The 17,612-nt window shown below is 45.7% G+C and overlaps 2 protein-coding genes across 3 annotated transcripts; one reads left to right on the top strand and one right to left on the bottom strand.

The window, feature by feature from the left end:
- Nucleotides 1-1,152: 1,152 nt before the first annotated feature.
- On the top strand, nucleotides 1,153-5,325 carry LOC125513281 (bidirectional sugar transporter SWEET4). Its single transcript, XM_048678354.2, has 5 exons — nucleotides 1,153-1,405; nucleotides 1,747-1,783; nucleotides 2,022-2,400; nucleotides 3,251-3,370; nucleotides 4,748-5,325. Exons 1-5 carry the CDS (start codon nucleotides 1,363-1,365, stop codon nucleotides 4,934-4,936), a joined length of 768 nt encoding a protein of 255 aa, XP_048534311.1. The 5' UTR covers nucleotides 1,153-1,362; the 3' UTR covers nucleotides 4,937-5,325.
- A 7,063-nt stretch (nucleotides 5,326-12,388) lies between these two features.
- Nucleotides 12,389-17,128, bottom strand: LOC125513280 (uncharacterized). 2 transcript variants are annotated; one of them, XM_048678351.2, is made up of 6 exons: nucleotides 16,868-17,128; nucleotides 15,675-15,706; nucleotides 14,861-15,055; nucleotides 14,262-14,309; nucleotides 12,873-12,943; nucleotides 12,389-12,768 (listed from the first exon to the last, which is right to left on the bottom strand). In XM_048678351.2, the coding sequence occupies exons 1-6, from the start codon at nucleotides 16,918-16,920 to the stop codon at nucleotides 12,691-12,693; spliced, it is 477 nt and encodes a 158-aa protein (XP_048534308.1). In that variant the 5' UTR covers nucleotides 16,921-17,128; the 3' UTR covers nucleotides 12,389-12,690. The 2 variants fall into 2 exon arrangements, with proteins under 2 accessions (XP_048534308.1, XP_048534309.1); XM_048678352.2 differs by having other exon boundaries at nucleotides 14,861-15,052; nucleotides 16,868-17,125.
- Nucleotides 17,129-17,612: the final 484 nt, after the last annotated feature.

The following is a 17,612-nucleotide window of genomic DNA, read 5'->3' as shown; positions in this document are numbered from 1 at the left end:
AATACCGACAACTAATTAGACGATGTGATCGCGCAGTATTTCATAAGTTGGTTCTATTCAACAACATCGTTTCTCTAACAGTGTGGTCTCATTATTACGGGCATCCTTGTTACTTCCACTATGCCATTCATCGGAAAAAGATGATGATCATCAATACATTAGTTAGTACTAGAGGTGAGAGTAGGGATTTGTTTTGTTTTTATGTTTTTCACACATGCAACTGAGTTTTCCTGTGAATCTTAGGATGGAGTCTTGATGAGCATGTGCCGAAGAAGAAAGATGTGACGACTAGCGAACATGAAAGTGAAACTTGTAAGAGCAATAGGTTAAAGTGACTAAAGCAATGTGGGCTAACAGAGGTATCTCAAATATCTGAAATGGAAGAAGACGAGGAAGATGAACTCCTCCCTTGCTCGACATTGATGAACTTTCCCACATTGAGCTATATGATTGTTAATTTGGTACTGCCATTGCCATTTGTTAGTAGTTAAGACGAACTGATGAACCGTCATTTGTTAGTAGCTAGGATTGAAATGATATTAGTTTGGTACTGCCTATCTATGTAATACGGTAAGATCACTGCCCGCGAGAAGGGATGACCAAAACATTCACCCTGGAGCAACCTAACATCGTGTAATTGCATCTTCACAACCATAATGCCCAGTGCTGTCAACCAAGCACCATAGACGAAACAATCTCGTGATGCTGTAGAGTTAGCCAAATAAAAATGCAGAATAGAGTCTGCATTATCTGAGTCAGTCGGGCTCAATCGGACGGAAAGTAAAGGCAAAAGGAAGCAAAAATGGTTGCAGGAAACCAAAACACTGGTATTTACGCCCAGCGGGTTGCTCCCGGGCCAAGAATGCGAATATCTACCAAAGTCGAAGCAACCCACCATTTCATCTAAATAAATAAAATCCTAAAATAAAAAAGAAAAGTATGACCAACCCACCCGGCTGGCTGCTGGGCCACAGCACATCGGGGGTAGTTAGTTATAGAGAGAGGAACACACACACACAGAGAAAGAGGCGTATGCAAAAGGCCGATGCGGCGTCCATGAGAGAGAGAGAGAGCCGGATAGAGATAGAGACGGGGACGACGGTGCGGGGCCCACGGGTCAGCAGCCCCGCTCTATTTAAGGACCCCGTTCGGTGTTTTCCTGAGATCATTCACTCATCAAACGCGACGCACAGAGACAGAGGGAGAGGGTCCGCTGTACTTGCATCCTTCCCTGCCCCCTTCCCCTCCTCCCCTCCAAGTCCAGAAATCCGTTCCCCTCTCCCCCTCTCGTCTGCACCCGAGACGCTCCTCTAGATCAGTTCCCCCTCGGTGCGGTTACCTCTCGCCGGAAGCCAAGCCACCATGGTGTCGCCGGACGCTATCCGCACCGTCATCGGCGTCATAGGTGCGTGCCTCCCCGTCGCCCCACGCCCCCCGCCTCTGTACCGCATACGCATGTGCGCCTGCACTGCAGCGAAAACCATGTGGCAGCGGCGCCACACGGGTCGTACGGTGGGGGTGCTGCTGTTGCCTCCTGATGCTCTTTTTGTTTCTCGCCGCTTTGCGCGTGTCCTCTTCACGAACTTTTGCTCCCTTCTATTGCAAGCGAGCATCACGCGCCGGCTTCCCTAGAGCGGCCCGATTCGTCATTTGTTCGGCGGTTCCTCCTTTGTGTTTGTTTGTTCAGCGTCCGAGATCTACTTCTGATGTTGCTTTTTTTGGGATTGTTTGGTGTCTCCCTTGCAGGCAATGGAACCGCCTTGGTGCTCTTCCTATCCCCAGTGTAAGCACCGACTAAAACCATAAGTCTATCTTCATTTAATTCGCCGGATACAAATGGATTCCGGAATTAATTGTGCTGAGCAAAGAGCGAGAATTACATGACACAAATTCGTGAGAATGCGTAGATCGGCACCGCGATAATTTTGTACTATTCCTTTTTCTGATCGAAATAGTTTGGATATCTCTTCCAAAAAATGCCTGACCAGTGAAAATACTTGCCAACTGCGAATTCCTTGCAGGCCGACGTTCATCAGTATCTGGAAAAAGAAGACGGTGGAGCAGTACTCGGCGGTGCCGTACCTGGCGACGCTGCTGAACTGCATGATGTGGGTGCTCTACGGGCTCCCGCTGGTGCACCCGCACAGCATGCTCGTCATCACCATCAACGGCACCGGCATGCTCATCGAGCTCACCTACATCGCGCTCTTCCTCACCTTCTCCGTCGGCGCCGCCCGCCGCCGAGTCCTCCTCCTGCTGGTCGCCGAGGTCGCCTTCGTCGCCGGGGTCGCCGCGCTCGTCCTCTCCCTCGCCCACACCCACGACCGCAGGTCCATGGTCGTCGGCATCCTCTGCGTCCTCTTCGGCACCGGCATGTACGCCGCGCCGCTCTCCGTCATGGTACGCGTCGCCATCACTCCCACGGTCTCACCTACAAACTAGTACAGTATTGGAGTGAGATTTGGTGGTGGTATTTTAATGATTGATTTCAGTGTTACACTAGTACCGGTAGGTGAGGAAATGATTAATTAACCGCTCTTCGAATGAGAATAACCATAGGAAAAGAACGCTGGATTAATCTATACTAATTTGATTGACCAACGTCTGCTCTGGCCTCTGGGTACGTTCTGGGTGGAGAATAGAATACGCGAGTACACGCATGCGTAATCCTGTCGTTTTCTCTCTATCTAGCAGTAGCTGTATTCTTTTCGGTTACCTCGCTATCTACTTTGAACAGCGCAAATATTCTTTTCTCAAGAAAAAATATAATGTATTACGTACATGCAGTGTTTCCAATTATGGCGTCAAATCAACTCCTGTTCCTTTGCTGTCAAAAGAGAGAGGAAAAACTCATGTTCTTTTGCTGTCAGAAAGGAAAAAACTCATGTTCTTTTTGTTCATCCTTCACTTTTTGATCCGACTGTAGTCAACAACTTGTGCCCGCTTGCACTTTTCGTTAAAATTGATCATAGCTTCTTTTTTTTTTCCTGTTCTTTTATGCACTTACTTTTAGCCCTCCCATCTCAAACAAAACAAAAGTTGTGTCATCTCCCATGCCGTCGCTTCCTTGGTAGTTTTTGTGCTTCATAACCTGGTTAATACGTGTAGAGGGAAGTTGTTTCCGTTTTACTACCTGTTCTTTGGATGAATTGTGCAGCACAAACAAACAATTGTCTGTAAAATGAATGAATTTTCTTTTGTATTGTTCATCATCATCATCATGTTGATTCTTTCCGTGTCCGTGTTTCAGAAAATGGTGATCCAGACCAAGAGCGTGGAGTACATGCCCCTGTTCCTGTCCGTGGCCTCGCTCGTCAATGGCATCTGCTGGACTGCCTACGCCCTCATCAAGTTCGACCTCTACATCACCGTAAGCCTTCTAAACTTTCACACACAGTAATACTAGTAACCATTAGCTAGCAGTATACTGATTGCTGGTGTGAGATGAGGATGGCTTCCACTTGAGCGCGCTTGCTACCCTGAGTAGCCAGCACAGAACCTGGGCAATGCCCGTCTAATTAAAGTAAGCAGCGCCGGAAGTAAACATGGGTGACTTGCTAAGTTCTGCCAAGGCAAGTGGATGATGGCAGGGCCGGGTGTATAAATTTAGGAGGTGCATCTGATCTGGTTAGGTACCAAACCATATTTGGATTGGTTCAGGCGAACCACCCAACCCAAATGAATGCAGCCTTGCAACTAGGACGATGTTGAGCTTGCCTTCTCACAACAAGTTGCGTGCACCCCCCGCGGACACAAGTAACCGGGGCCCTTTCTTTGCTTCCCTGCGATCTGCATGCACGTTCATGGGACTAGCTACGGTGTACATGCACGTTTTTGTGCTGGGAGGGCCGTTTTCATCTTTCATTTGGGCAAAGATAAGATTGGGTTGCTGGCTAGCTAGCGTCGTTATTAGTAGGACCAAGCCTCCATGGGCCATCTAGCAGCATGCAGTTTTTAGGCTGGCCACGGGCGCGTCCGATGGGCCGGAATATCGGACCAGGCGGCGGCGTTGCTTTCAAGCCTCGGGTCCTACTTTTGCACGGTGGCATGGCTCGGCGGACATCGTCGTGAGACCAAAAGGTCAAGCCAGTGTCGTCACGACTGGCCTTGCGGACCGGATCGTCTCCGTTGTCGGTTACCTGTTCGGACTTGGAATTGTCACACTAACAGCACACACCTGTCCGCCTGTCCCACTCCGATGAATAATTACTGTTGGCGTCAGCTGTGTGTCGGGATGGCAAAAACATGTTTTTTTCGTTGAAATTCCAAGAGAAAAAAAACAGGTTTTCGTTCAAAGGGAGGTCGTGTTGTCAACTGGAGGCGTCAAATCGGGGGGGCTCAGCCGCTGATCCCGACCTGTGAGGTGTAGCTTGTGCGGTGTGTATGGCACGAGAGGAAGACGGCGAGGTAGATACTGCCACCGCCCACGTCCGCATTGGCATCGCACTGCGTTCACCTCCCAATCAATGCGTGTGGCCTTTGGGATCTATCCGTCCGCTCCTGACCGCTGATGCACGGTCGGTCGGTGGTACACCACAACACAAGGTTACGTCATGTGCTATTCTAGTTGCCCTTTGTCCGCGGCCACGGCATGCAACGCATCACCTACTGTGCTGACGGCTGACCCTTGGCTCAGACTATAACACATTTCTTTCTTGGATTATGATTTGTTTTTCTGGTTACAAACTTGTGTTCTCCGTTACTCTCGGCTGTGGGTTAAATTGGTATTCTTTGCTGTTGGATGCAGATCCCCAACGGGCTGGGCGTGATGTTCGCTGTGGGGCAGATCATCCTGTACGCCATCTACTACAAGTCGACGCAGCAGATCCTGGAGGCCCGCAAGCGCAAGGCCGACCAGGTGCCCATGACCGAGGTCGTCGTCGACGGCAAGAGCGGCAGCGCCACCAACTCAGGCGCCGCCAACGGCCACTACTAGAAGCAATACCACTATTAACTCCCGATTGAAGCGCCTTCATAAATCGTCACCTTAGCTAATTCTCCCATGAATCATGTACGTACGCTGTGTGCCCAGGGCCCCTGTGCACCACTGTCGCGTCTTCTTGTGCGCTCTACCACCCTTGAAGATTTGTTTCGTCTTGTCTCCATTATGCCTAGTACTGCGTACGGCCGCTACTGTCAATCAGACGGCTAACCGCGACCCTGGTTGGCGGATCATTGGTGTTCTTGGTTTTCTGGAAGAACTATGACAGTCCAAAGGGGACGGCGTGTTGAGTTTTTCTTATACATGTTGTTGTTATGCTACTGCTGTTTCTGTTTTTGTTTTGGCCGGGAAGGCGGGAATACTACTACTGTTTTGTTGTTGCAGTTGTCTATCTCTATCAATCTGATTTACTCAGAGGGGTGCAACCGTGCAAGCACGGCACGAGTCCGCGTGAACCCGTATGCAAGCATAGTAAAAGTCGACCTAGGATTGACTTTCACTTTAGTACATGCATGTGGGTTCACAGGATGCCCGCCTGGATCCTTAGTTTGTAAAATAACAGTGTGCTAAATGTACCCAATCTGAGGGGCCGACGTGCATGATTTCACAATTTATGTTCAGAGAAGCTAAATAAATCAATTGTGGAACGAAACCACCATAACCATGAACTTGTGGCACCCGAATTTGATTGTGGAGGAACACTGAGCTTCCACACAGCGTTAGGGCATCTCCAACGTGATCTCCAAAACGGACATCATATTTGTTTGTGGAATCAGTCTTTATGCAAAACGGACACCGGATTCTATACTTTGATGATGAAATCAGTCTTTATGCAAAACCATTAGCTTATAGACTCCCAAGGCATTTTGGACTTGGCCAAAACTCGAACCAAGAACACTATTAGCTTTTGCGCATCGTGAATTTCTCTACTCGAAAATTCCGAGTACTTATTAGGACATTGGCTTTCGAGAAAAATTTCATGAGATTGACCAAATTCCGATGGATTTTATTTTTTCCAAAGAGAAGAAACAAGCACTCCCTCGCGTCGCCCCCGCCCTGGGCGACTCGGGGGCCTCCAACCCTTGCGCACCGCCGCCGCCCTCTCCTTCTTCCCTCCTCGCGCCGCCGCCGGGTGACGCCGCCGGATGAAACCCGCGTGGCAGACGGCGGCAGCGGGGGGACTCCCTCTCCCAACTCCCCTTCTTCCGCGGGCGGCGGATCTAGGCAGCAGGCGGCGGTGTCCTGCGGCGGCAGGCCTCGGCGAGCGGTGGCGGGGCGCGGAGCACGCGGCGGCGAGCCTCGGCAGGCGGTGACGACTGCGCGCGGGGCTGACTTCGGGGCAGCGGCGCGGGCTTGGATCCATCGCGGATCTGACCTGTGGGCGCGGCCTCGGCCTTCCCTACTCGGTCGGTGGGTCTCGGTGGGGGGCTTCTCCGTGCTGAGATCTGGCAAGCGGGATCATCCAGATCTCGGCAAGGACGGCGGCGACCCGTGCACGAGAGATGGAGATCTTCGATCAGATCTGGGTGAAAACCTACTATTGGCTATTGCCAAGGCCGGCGATGGCGACGTTGTCTGCGTCGTTCCCTTCCTGAAGGCGTCGCCGTGGAGATGTTCAAGGCCACTCTCTGCTACCTCCGGAGGAAACCCTAGATCAGTAGATCGGATGACGGCGGCTCTCTGGTGTCGTTTCCCCCCTGGGGGCGTCATTCTTGGAGGTGCACACGGACTCGAGAGACTAGAGGACGGCGACTTTGGTGGAGCGGTGCTTCATCTTACACATTGATGGTGGCAGATCTCGACGGCATGGTGCTGTGGAGACTCGGCGTCTGATGCGCGGAGATGGACTCGTGCAGGAGGAGGAAGCTGTCTGGCGTCATGGGGGCGTCGATGGCAGAGTGGCCAGACAAGGTAGAAGCTTCAATATGATCTGAAGACGGACCTGTGGAAGATGGCGGCGACGACACACGAGTGCGTCTGACCGGATTATGCCCCAGACCCGGTATGTGGCTCGGCTGGGGCTTCCGGCTTTATATGTTAGGCTTAGGTGAGTGGTTTGGTTAGTGGCCCAGCTAGCACCCCTTCATCATATGGATAAAAGTAATGGCATATGTTGCCAAGATGATGGATTCAGGTATATTGTTTGTAATACTTTGTAAGGTCCTTGAGAATAATCAATAAAGTGGCCGTATGCATCTCCCAGATGCAGAGGCCGGAGATCATCCTCCTTTTCTAAAAAAAATGAAAAGATGCACACAATCTTCTTTATTAAATTATTCAACAAAGGTCTGATAAAAACATATATCAAACAATCCGAAGTCACAATGTCACACCTACAAACTCGACAATGGGGATGCCATTGCAACGCCCTACTAGCTATATCTAGGGTCATCACCGAGTCGCCCGCATGGCGTACTCGGAGCACACATCCAGTTCAGCAGACTGCATCACATGCACATGCTTCAGAAACCACTGCCACCATCGAATTGTTGACCCGTCTTCAAAGCCGAGATTCACATGATCCTTGTCAGACCAGTTGTCAACGCCATCACGACGTCAAACCGGTGGACGGTGATCTTCGGTAATGACCAATAACTTTTGGGCTCCATGAGTTTTGACTTAGCCAAATTGCACAAGTGGACACCGGTCTTCTAGGAGGCTCGTGGGCACCAAACTTCTAGAAGGCTGGTTGGTATCTGGTTTTTGTGCTTTTTTCTTGCAAATGAAGATTTGACATGTCCCTCTTGTCTGAAGAAGACAGCCTGAGCATCAGTAAGTTTTTCAATCATCAAGCCAATATGGTGACGCATGAGATTGGGAAATTTTCGTTTTGTAATAGGTTGGATGATGTTTTTCTTAATAGTGTTTCGCCCTGTATGGTGTATTTGTAGAAACCTTTTAATTAATTAGTAATTGCGTATGTGAAATGCATGTTAATATTAGAGAGAAAATTAATTGTATGTTAATATCAGGTAGGATATCAATTACTCTCTCTGTCCAAAAATACTTGTCATCAAAATGGAAAAAAAGGATGTATTTAGAAGTAAAATACATCTAGATACATCCCCTTTTATTCACCTGATGACAAGTATTTCTGGACGGAGAAACTAATACACATTAATTATATAAGTAGCAGAGCCATTGATATTTGATATGATATTAATTGTGCGTTAAACATATTGAGCGCTCCTCATTGAAACAATCTAGGTCGTTGGATTGACATGATTTGACGGTCGAGATTAATTGCATATGGCTTTTGGGTTTTTTTATATTGGTATATATAGATATATAGATTACTATACGGGGAGGGTTTTTTGTAAAAGAAAAGTTCACCACAACATTTCCTTCACTCCATTGGCCCACACACCACCATTATGGTCATGCACTGCCTCTTTCTTTTGCGGGAAATCGTCATGCACTGCCTCACCGGTGATTTTGTCCGAGGAGATCATGACAGCTCGGCTAGTAGAACTTTTCAAGGGAGACCGTGATGTGTTGTGTTCAGTTACCGTATTTCAACTCTTGTTCCAACTTTGCCCGACCGAATTAATCTGTGAGGTCGAAATGGTCAATTGGTCTTTTTTTTAATTTAAAACAATACTTTATTCATTTGAAATAATCGGTACATCATTTGTAAGGATCGTTACAATTTCATTGATAGGCTCCTTAAACCAATTCGAAGTCACATAAAATCTAGCTAATCTAGCGAGTTCATGAGCTACTTTGTTTGCCTCTCTATTACAATGTTCAAATCTAGTTACGACAAAGTCACATGCATAGTGAAAACAGTCGTCAAAGATTGTCGCCGCCGCACCCGTTGGTTGTCCTCCATCTTGCATGGTCTCAATCACCTCCATATTGTCTGAGTTGATGATTAGGCGGTTATATCCCGCCCTTTGTGCCAAAGTTAAGCCAAATTTCAGGGCTAAAGCTTCTGTCATCAGAACATCCGTACAATATTTGATTTTTTTATTTCCTCCCGCAATAGACCTATTTTTGTCATCTCTCAAGACTACCCCCATTGTCCACGTTAGCATGTCATGATCAAAAGACGCGTCAACATTTAGTTTTACGAAGGCCCTAGGAGGGCAGTACCAACCACCCTCTCTTATGGACGCTCTTGGAGATGAAGCATTCACAAAATTTGCTGCAAGGGCCGTGATCCCCATTGATAAATGAGTTGCATTCTAAGTTAATTCCTTATGCACTATGTATTTTGTCACCATGAGGAGACAATAAAACATTTATTCTTTCAATACAAATTGGCTCGTTCTATATGGTCAGTCATCCAAATAGCTTCTAGCTTGTATCCTCCCTGTAGTGTTGCTAATGTACTTGGCAACTGGTTACATGGGATTGATCACAGGTTTAGAACTCTTCTCAGGATGGGAGCGCTTGCGTTATTTGGTCGCTTTGGCTATGTAGAAATGATAAGGTTTTTAACGATAAAAGTACTTCTCTGTTGCAGGTTATCTACAGATGTATCGGGACTCTTAGTTTATGGTCCTATCTATAACGCGTGGAGAATCGAGGCTTGTTTACGGAGGTGTGTACACGATTGGAGGCTACGGCGAGGGATACTTTTACCCAACATGGGTGGCAGCATGATCTAAGGATTGACCCCCCCTCCACATTAGGCGTTATACGGACTCTACATGTTTCGTTGTAATTCGCCATTTTATTTTTATTTTGTGTGAGAGGATCTTATTTGGCTGTGTGCATCTTAGTTATGCAGAGGCCGGGTGTAATGCTTAAAATCTTTTAAGTAATAAAGCGCCCTTTTTTGAAAAAAATGCACCAATTTCCGTCTTTCCTACCATAAATACCAAGCTGATATAACTATCATTTCTCGTACATTTTGGAAACCCGTGATTCTCAAATCTTGATCTAGGAGAAGTAAAAGATATTCCAATATCGCCTCTCCAGCACGATCAACCTCGCAGGCTTTGTTAATAATCTCGTCCATCCCAAGCTTCTTCCAAACCTCCCTTGCTTTACTACATAGGAACAACATGTGTTTCGTGTCTTCTAGACCCTGAGAGCAAGTAGGGCATATGAGCGAGACCTTCATGTGTCTATTGGCAAGTGTTACTCGACATGGGAGGGTACCATGTAAAGTACGCCATATAATTTTTTTGTCTTTTGTCGGGCAAGCTAACTTCCATATCTGACACCATATAGGGTTAGGGGTAGTTCATCCCATCCCAATAGAATATGTTAGTTTGCTTCCATACTGATAATTCCACTCCGCATAATAAGCAGATCGTACCGAAAACAACCCACTTTTTGTATTACTCCAGGCAATGAAATCTGCCATATCATGTTGCGGAAGTGGGATTGAAAGAATACGTTGTACATCAATGGGCCACATAGTTTGTCTAATCAGGTCCTCATCCCATTTACTGGAGACAGTGTCAATCAAGTCAACCACTTTTGATAACAATTGTCCCCCCTTAGGGGTCACAACTTTCCTGATGACACAATTTGGGATCCAGGTATCTTCCCAGATATTGATATTTTTTTCCATTTCCCACTCGCCAAATATAGCCACGTTTCAGAGTGCTAATGCCCGCCATAATGCTTTGCCAGGTGAAAGAAGCTTCATGCTTTGGCTTGAAATTCAGCAAATCACCATCAGGGTAATACTTTGCTCTTAGAATAGTGGCACACAGTGAGTCAGTGTTATCAAGTAGACGCCATGCCTGCTTAGCGAGTAAAGCCAGATTGAAACAGTGAATATCACGGAATCTCATTCCTCCATGGTTCTTTGGTACACACATTTTCCACCAGGCCATTCAGTGCATCCTCCTCTGGTTCTCCTCATCACCCCACTAGAAATGCGCTAGCGCGTCATTGATTCCTTTACAGATTTTTTTAGGAATTTTAAAGATCGACATTGCATAGGTAGGTATGGCTTGGATCACAGCCTTAAGCAGGATCTCCTTCCCCCCGGCAGATAGAAGTTTTTCCTTCCAACCATTGATTTTCTTAATGATACATTCAATAAGGAACATAAAACAGTCTGTTTTATTAACCCCACATTTGCTGGCAGACCCAAATATTTATCATTCAGAGCCTCTGTCATTATATTCAAAGTTGTAACAATTGTTCTCTGATCTCTACCTCTGTATTAGGGCGAAAATACTGAATTTTTCCACGCTAATCAGCTGTCCCGACGCCGCACAATATAAATCTAGTGCTGATTTCAGAGCCACCGCATTCTGTTGGTTGGCTTTCATCCGCAAAGATGGTCAATTGGTCATGGTCGTGGTCATTTGTCCCTTTTTTATGACGAGGGGTGTGGTCGTCGCCAATTGGTACCGTATTTTCACGAAGCCGGGGCGTTTCGGCCCATCCAATGAATGTAATTGGGCTTTGATTTCTTTGGTTTCCTGGCCTTAACCTGCTTATAACAGGAGCCCCGAGCCCTGTTATACTCTCTGTCATGCCTATTCCAATAAGCCCAAGATGGCCTAATATTGGCCCGACCATAGCATCTGCTCCAGCCGCGGCGACGGCTTAGACTCAAAAACAAAAAACACGGCGACGATTACCTCTTCTTCCTGATCGGCTACCCCGCGACGGGGAGGCTCCCGTGCTACTCTTCTCCTCGCCTCGACCTGCCGCGGCTGCCCAACTCCTTTCCTTTCTCCACCGCCAGTACGCGACGACGAATTCTCATCTTCCATTGGTGCTCCGCTGTGTATACGAGTACAATACTTATCATATTTGATTCCAAAAATGTTTCAAAGACCTTTTTTTGCAATTACTAAATTATTTTGCGTATATAGGGTTGGCTGGCAGCCTGGCACCCGGTGCACCAAGTCCCCTTCCCTACAACATTGCAGTAGATTGTCTGGATGAAGAAAAATTGTGCCATCGTGTTTTTTTGACCCCCAACTGTAGGAATTTGTTCCCACCGAATTTTTATTTTTTTATAAAATATATAAATGTACAGGTAAGGAAAAGAAAATCTATCTATCTATGTAGCTATACAGGAAAAGAACTGTAAAAAGCCAAGCAAGGGAGGGTGAGAGCAGCATCCAAACAAGGCGCTTAGAAAGCAAAACTTATCTCCTCCCTCAAAGGCCACCTGCCTATCTGAAAGACTGCACCCATCGATATGAAATTTTGGAGCCTTTGCCCATGAAAAAATCAATTTGCACCATGAATTGAAGGATCACATTGTCATTAACATGACACCTTGCTAAAACCCACTTACTACTGAAACAGCTTAGAGAGCTACTCCCTCCGTCCCACAATGTAATGTAACATGTTTTTTGACACTACGGGACGGAGGGAGTATATATGTTTGAGCAAGGGCAGCGTCGCCTGGTACTTTTGTTCAGGACGATGGTTGTACCCATGCTGCTAAAAATGAAGCCTCTAAACAAGCACTCAACAAATCTCAAAGAACTGCACAAAATTCAAGGCCATGACAGAGTATATCCAGACAATCTTTTCTTTCAACCAAATACAACTTTTACCAGGACATTGTGAAGGCAGAGTAATCGAGTACCTACCCGGTGACTCAGGTTCACGACACAGCAATGCCCTTCCATCTGTAAGGCTACAAGAGATTGACTGCTGCTCCCATTTTAGAGAAACCAAGCAGCCGCAGGTTAGACTAAAATTTGGACTTCTCATCATACATATAGTTTTCAAACGAAACTGAACACAAATTGAGCTGGCAAAATAGCTTGCTTCTGATAAATCTGTGACGCTCCACCGATGCAGCTTGACTTTAATTAGTTCCAGCTGCTGAGCGCCGCTGCCAGGCCCGTTTGAGCATCTACCGCACGACGCAGATCTTCGAGGAAGTTCATCTATACTTCCAGTCATTACAGGAGAGCAATCAGCGTATAGAAAGAAAAAAAGGCGTAAGAGGAAAACCAAAATAACAACAATAATTTGTTGGTTTAGTTCATACCTGATGAGGAAGCTTCATGTGACCTTGACCCCATGACGATCCGCCAGATCCAGCGTACATCACTGGTTTATCTGCTCAACCATTGAGATAACATAGTTAGCAACTTAGCATTATTATAGGAGGGCACTCTGCTTTGTTGTTTGAGATTGGCAGCATTGACATGAGGTTAAGGTAGTATAGCTGAATATGATCTTTATGAGACATCTATTATTCATAAAAACGTTTGAAGTGCACAGCAGCATGCACTATCCTAGTGACACTGATAGGTCCACATGATCCTAAGAACATTTTTGTCTTTCCCCTTGACTGTGCCACTACTGCTACCAACACTTCAGATTCACGTGCATTCTTTCTTGTCAATGATTAAAGGCTAACAAAATTACACATTAAAAGGCCGTTAGAGCATCTTTGATCCTTATTTCTAAAATTTGGGTCATACACCAATTACTTGTGCTTAGAACTCCATCCAAAATTCACTCTTATCAATGCAGTAAATCTCCCCCATATGTGTTGCCTGAAGTTGCTAGACGCAAGAATCTTAGGGAAATTGAACATTTCATGTTAACATTTTTTACCATAGCACCACCAGGAGGGTTAGAACAGGACAGCGAATGTCAAAAGATCAGGCTAGCAAAATATACACATGACTAGCTGATATGATTCTTCAGACTTGCTGCTAGGATACCGTTACATTATGGTTATGCAGACTAGATATGATGTGCTATAGTCCAATTTGCATCATTAATTTTCACTTTCAGGAAAGTTTAAACTGGACCAGCTACTGTAAAACCGCTTATTCAACACTCGTCGAAACTAGCACAATTTTCACCCTAGCCATGCTTGCTTATGTGAAATCCAACAGGGTTTGATTCGCCAAGTCAGTAAGCCAATGAACCATGTCAACAAGACACCTCACACTTTAATGTACTAGCATGATGCTGACTGGGATACAACAGAAGCAATCGACATATCAAAACTGCTTTTAAAATGAAAATCAATGGGTGATGTGTACCAGAGTACCAGTCCTTGTTAAGGGGATTAAATAGCTTGCACTGCAGTCCAATATAGACTTACCTGATAGTAGAGGGAGCTAATTTGACTTTTTGTACTCCCTCCGTCCCAAAATAAGTGACTCGACTTTGTACTAAAGCTAGTATAAAGTTGAATCACTTATTTTGGGACGGAGGGAGTATGTGGTAACATCGTAAGAATGTAACCATCAAGTTGGTATAGCATGAACCAACACACAAGAACCAATTAAACTGCCAATAGATGAAAGCTAATTCGAATTTCAAATTGTGTGTGGTGGTTCTTGAATATTAAGGAGCTATGCTTGCTTTAACACCTCCAATGGAGCAACGTGAAACTAATTGCAATATGTGTGCTCACCAGGGGAATCATTTGGGTCATTATACATGTTCATTGCAGCAGCCCAACCTACAGAGAAACAGTATGGAGGGTTATTATCACAAGGTGAAATGTAGCAAAATAAGTTAATGCAGATTTAGTACAACAGCTGCAGCTTGTAGGATGAAATAACAGTGCGTGTCTGAGAAGACCAGACCGTAAGTAATTAAACTTGCCTAAGCTCTGGTGATTTGTAAGTGCAATTGTCATAAAACGAACAGTTGAGCATATGATTAATAAAGGAAAAGAAGAGATCACATTATCAGCAATAGGTATCCAAGCTGGATCATTGGATGTTCTTACAACCAAGACTAACAAGTATATAATTGGAAATAAAGTGCAAAAGGTGTTCCATGCTTACACATTGTAATTTGAGTAAGTGGATATTGAATTGTTAGCATGCATAAGCTCAAAACAGAAATAGACCACACACACTTTCTTATCATGTTATTGTAGATTTTATGTGACACGGCAATAATATGTAGCAACTTTCAGTATTCAAAAGAAAATAACTTCTAGACAGATATTCTACAAGCCACTGAAAGGGCAGTATGGGCATGCAGTCTTTCTGATAAACATACGTTCACTGAGAAGCTGTGAAGCCTCACTGGCAGAACATCCTTCCAATGGTACTAATCTTGCATGACTGTAATCATTTTGAGCATTGCTGACAAAAGCATCATGATGGATAATTGGAGGAAGGTTCTTTAGTGAAGGAACATGGCTCTTCTCTCCATCAATGTTGTATGAATAGTTGGCTTTCTCAGCCCTATCTGCTTGATGAAATAGCAAAAGTCTCCCAAATGTTAGCTAAACTTAAACATACAGATTGAGCATAGGAAAATACGTACAAGGAAAATACTAGCCATCAAAAGTTTATTACAGATGGATAAAACGGAAGTGCAAACATATCTACGAAAGGAGATTCTGAGAAGCTATAAGAGATGACCATGTAAGTAAAAAGAACAGCAAAGTCATTTTTTACTTCTGAAATGGCTAATTATAGAGATTAGCAGCATATGGTTACAATTTGCAGGTGACCTACATTAGATGTGCGATATTTTAAACCCATGCAATGGTGCATAGAGTGTTCATACAGAGATGTTGGTGTACTAAAGATCTTATTGTTACTAATGGTATCACTCATTGTCTCAAAGAACCACATTAATTGGAGTATGTAGACAAGACATCTAAAAGCACTCCTAGAAAAAATTTGGGACACAATGAGTGATACCATATAACACCAAGCAACTACGTCAGATCATATTGAGTTATTGACTATTGGTGGGACCATGCGCATCATACTGAGCGTAGTGACCAAACACACAATAAAAGGAAAACATAACATAGCAAGTATCTATGAAGTCTAACTAATCGCATCCAAATGAGATGTACCTCCAGCCTTGCGGCGATTGTTTGCACGATTCCTGAAGCATAATGAGAGTAAAGACAGACATCAGCAAGCAGGTCATATGCACAAATACGTAGCAACATAAAAAGCTAACAATGCAGTCAGCGCAAAAACATCTTTCAAGTACTAACTAGGTTTTTAAACATCATACACATACTGAGAACTGCAGATATCTAAGTATTAGGTCAGAAATACTAGAAACATAACTAAGAACAACTGACCAAATCAACGATATTGTCAACTGAACACACAAGATTGCTCCAACAAATCTACTTTCTGTTCATGCTGAACTAAATTTGTTAATGTGAGTCGTAAGTGACTACAGAACAATTACAGCATTTGAATAACAGAAATCTAAAACATGCAGAGCCAGATAATATAGACAAGAGACCTTTAAGCCAATTATATACACTACTTCAAACTGATCATCGGCTTTATCCAAGCTGGACGACTGCATGGGTAAGAGTGGCTGAGCAAGGTTGCGTTAAGTTGAATAATCCACACTAGAGTCACCCTTCATCTCGGAATGAAGCCATGATGCTTGACCAAAGCTAAACAAACACCCTTTAGGCAAAAAGTTAGCTTTCAAGAGTGTCCTTTTTCCATATACTCACTGATAAACTAGATCAGCGTGCCAAAAGACCACCCCAGGACCAACAATGGTAGCTTGCTAGTGATGAAGATATATGTGTCAAGAACCGCTTTCATTATGCCCTCTATTAGCTAGCAGAAATAGCGAAAAGAAAAAAAAGCAAGGCTAGATTCGCCGATTCGGTGACATCATAGGCTATTACATGTTCTCAGGCTCTACCTCAAATCACACGCATTAAGCAGCTATAGAAAACGACGTAGCAGCCAAATCTAAGAAGGGCAATGAGAAGGTCACACCGTCAACCTTCCAGCTAATCCCAACCAAACCACCACATGAATGCCCCGAAGCGTAATAGTAGTACCAAAATCCCAGGAAATGACCGAATCCAAGGCAGGCAGCTCCCAGCCTCCGCGCCACAGGTGCCCCAGATCACCAAGAAGCCACCCCTTCTCGCAAAGGATTCGACCAGGCCGGGGTCCAATCCCACACTCGGAATGCGATTCTCGGTAAGCGCGGCCCGAATCGAAAATGGCAAGAAGCTGCACGAGCGTCCTGGAAAGAAAGGCGAATGCGGGAGGGGTTGACCTGTGCACGGGAGGCGTGTATCTCTTGATGCTGTCCGGGTTGCTATCCGCCATGGCAGCAGCTCGGGCCCTGGGAGGCGTGGAGAGGGGAGGAAGAAGAAGCGGGTGGTGGGTGGGGTTGCTTCCTTCCTCCTCCTGCCCAGCACGGCTGCCGCCCTGTTTCTTCCACCCTCCGTGCCCTGCCCCGGCGAGAGATGCAAAAGAGGGAGGAACAAAGGGGCGAAGATGGGGGCCCGGGCCGGGGGTGTGGGTGGGGAAAGCGGGAGTGCTTTGCGCAGTAATGTCTCGATTCCGGGAAACTGCTGCCACTGACGAGTGGGCCGTAGAATTGCGCCGTGCCACGATTGGAAGTCCCAAAACAAGAGATCCATAAGTTTCTCCTTTTTTTTTAACATCAGCACAGCCTTAAGCGCTCGTACTTACGCGCATACACTCACCCATATGAACGCATATGAGCACCTTCGAAAGACTGATCCGGCATGTCATCTACCATGACTTGAAACCTGGTGGGCTGTCGATATCACTGTCTCTCTAATCATCTAACTACAGGTTGGTTCACACAAGTTTTTTTCTTTTGAGTGCTATATAAGAGCATCTACACCCGGGCGTCCCATACCCGCCTCAGACGCCCGGGCGGACGGCCCGGTAACTGACTGGTCACAAAAAATCGACCTAGATGGGCACCTCAAACCCCCCGGCTGACCGGCACTCCTCGTATCCAGCCTAAATATAGGATGGATATGGGC

This window comes from Triticum urartu, chromosome 6A (genome assembly GCF_056163025.1).
Source record: "Triticum urartu cultivar PI428250 chromosome 6A, HENAU_Tu73, whole genome shotgun sequence".
Lineage (NCBI taxonomy): Eukaryota > Viridiplantae > Streptophyta > Magnoliopsida > Poales > Poaceae > Triticum > Triticum urartu.
This window is presented reverse-complemented; position numbering and strand designations above follow the sequence as displayed.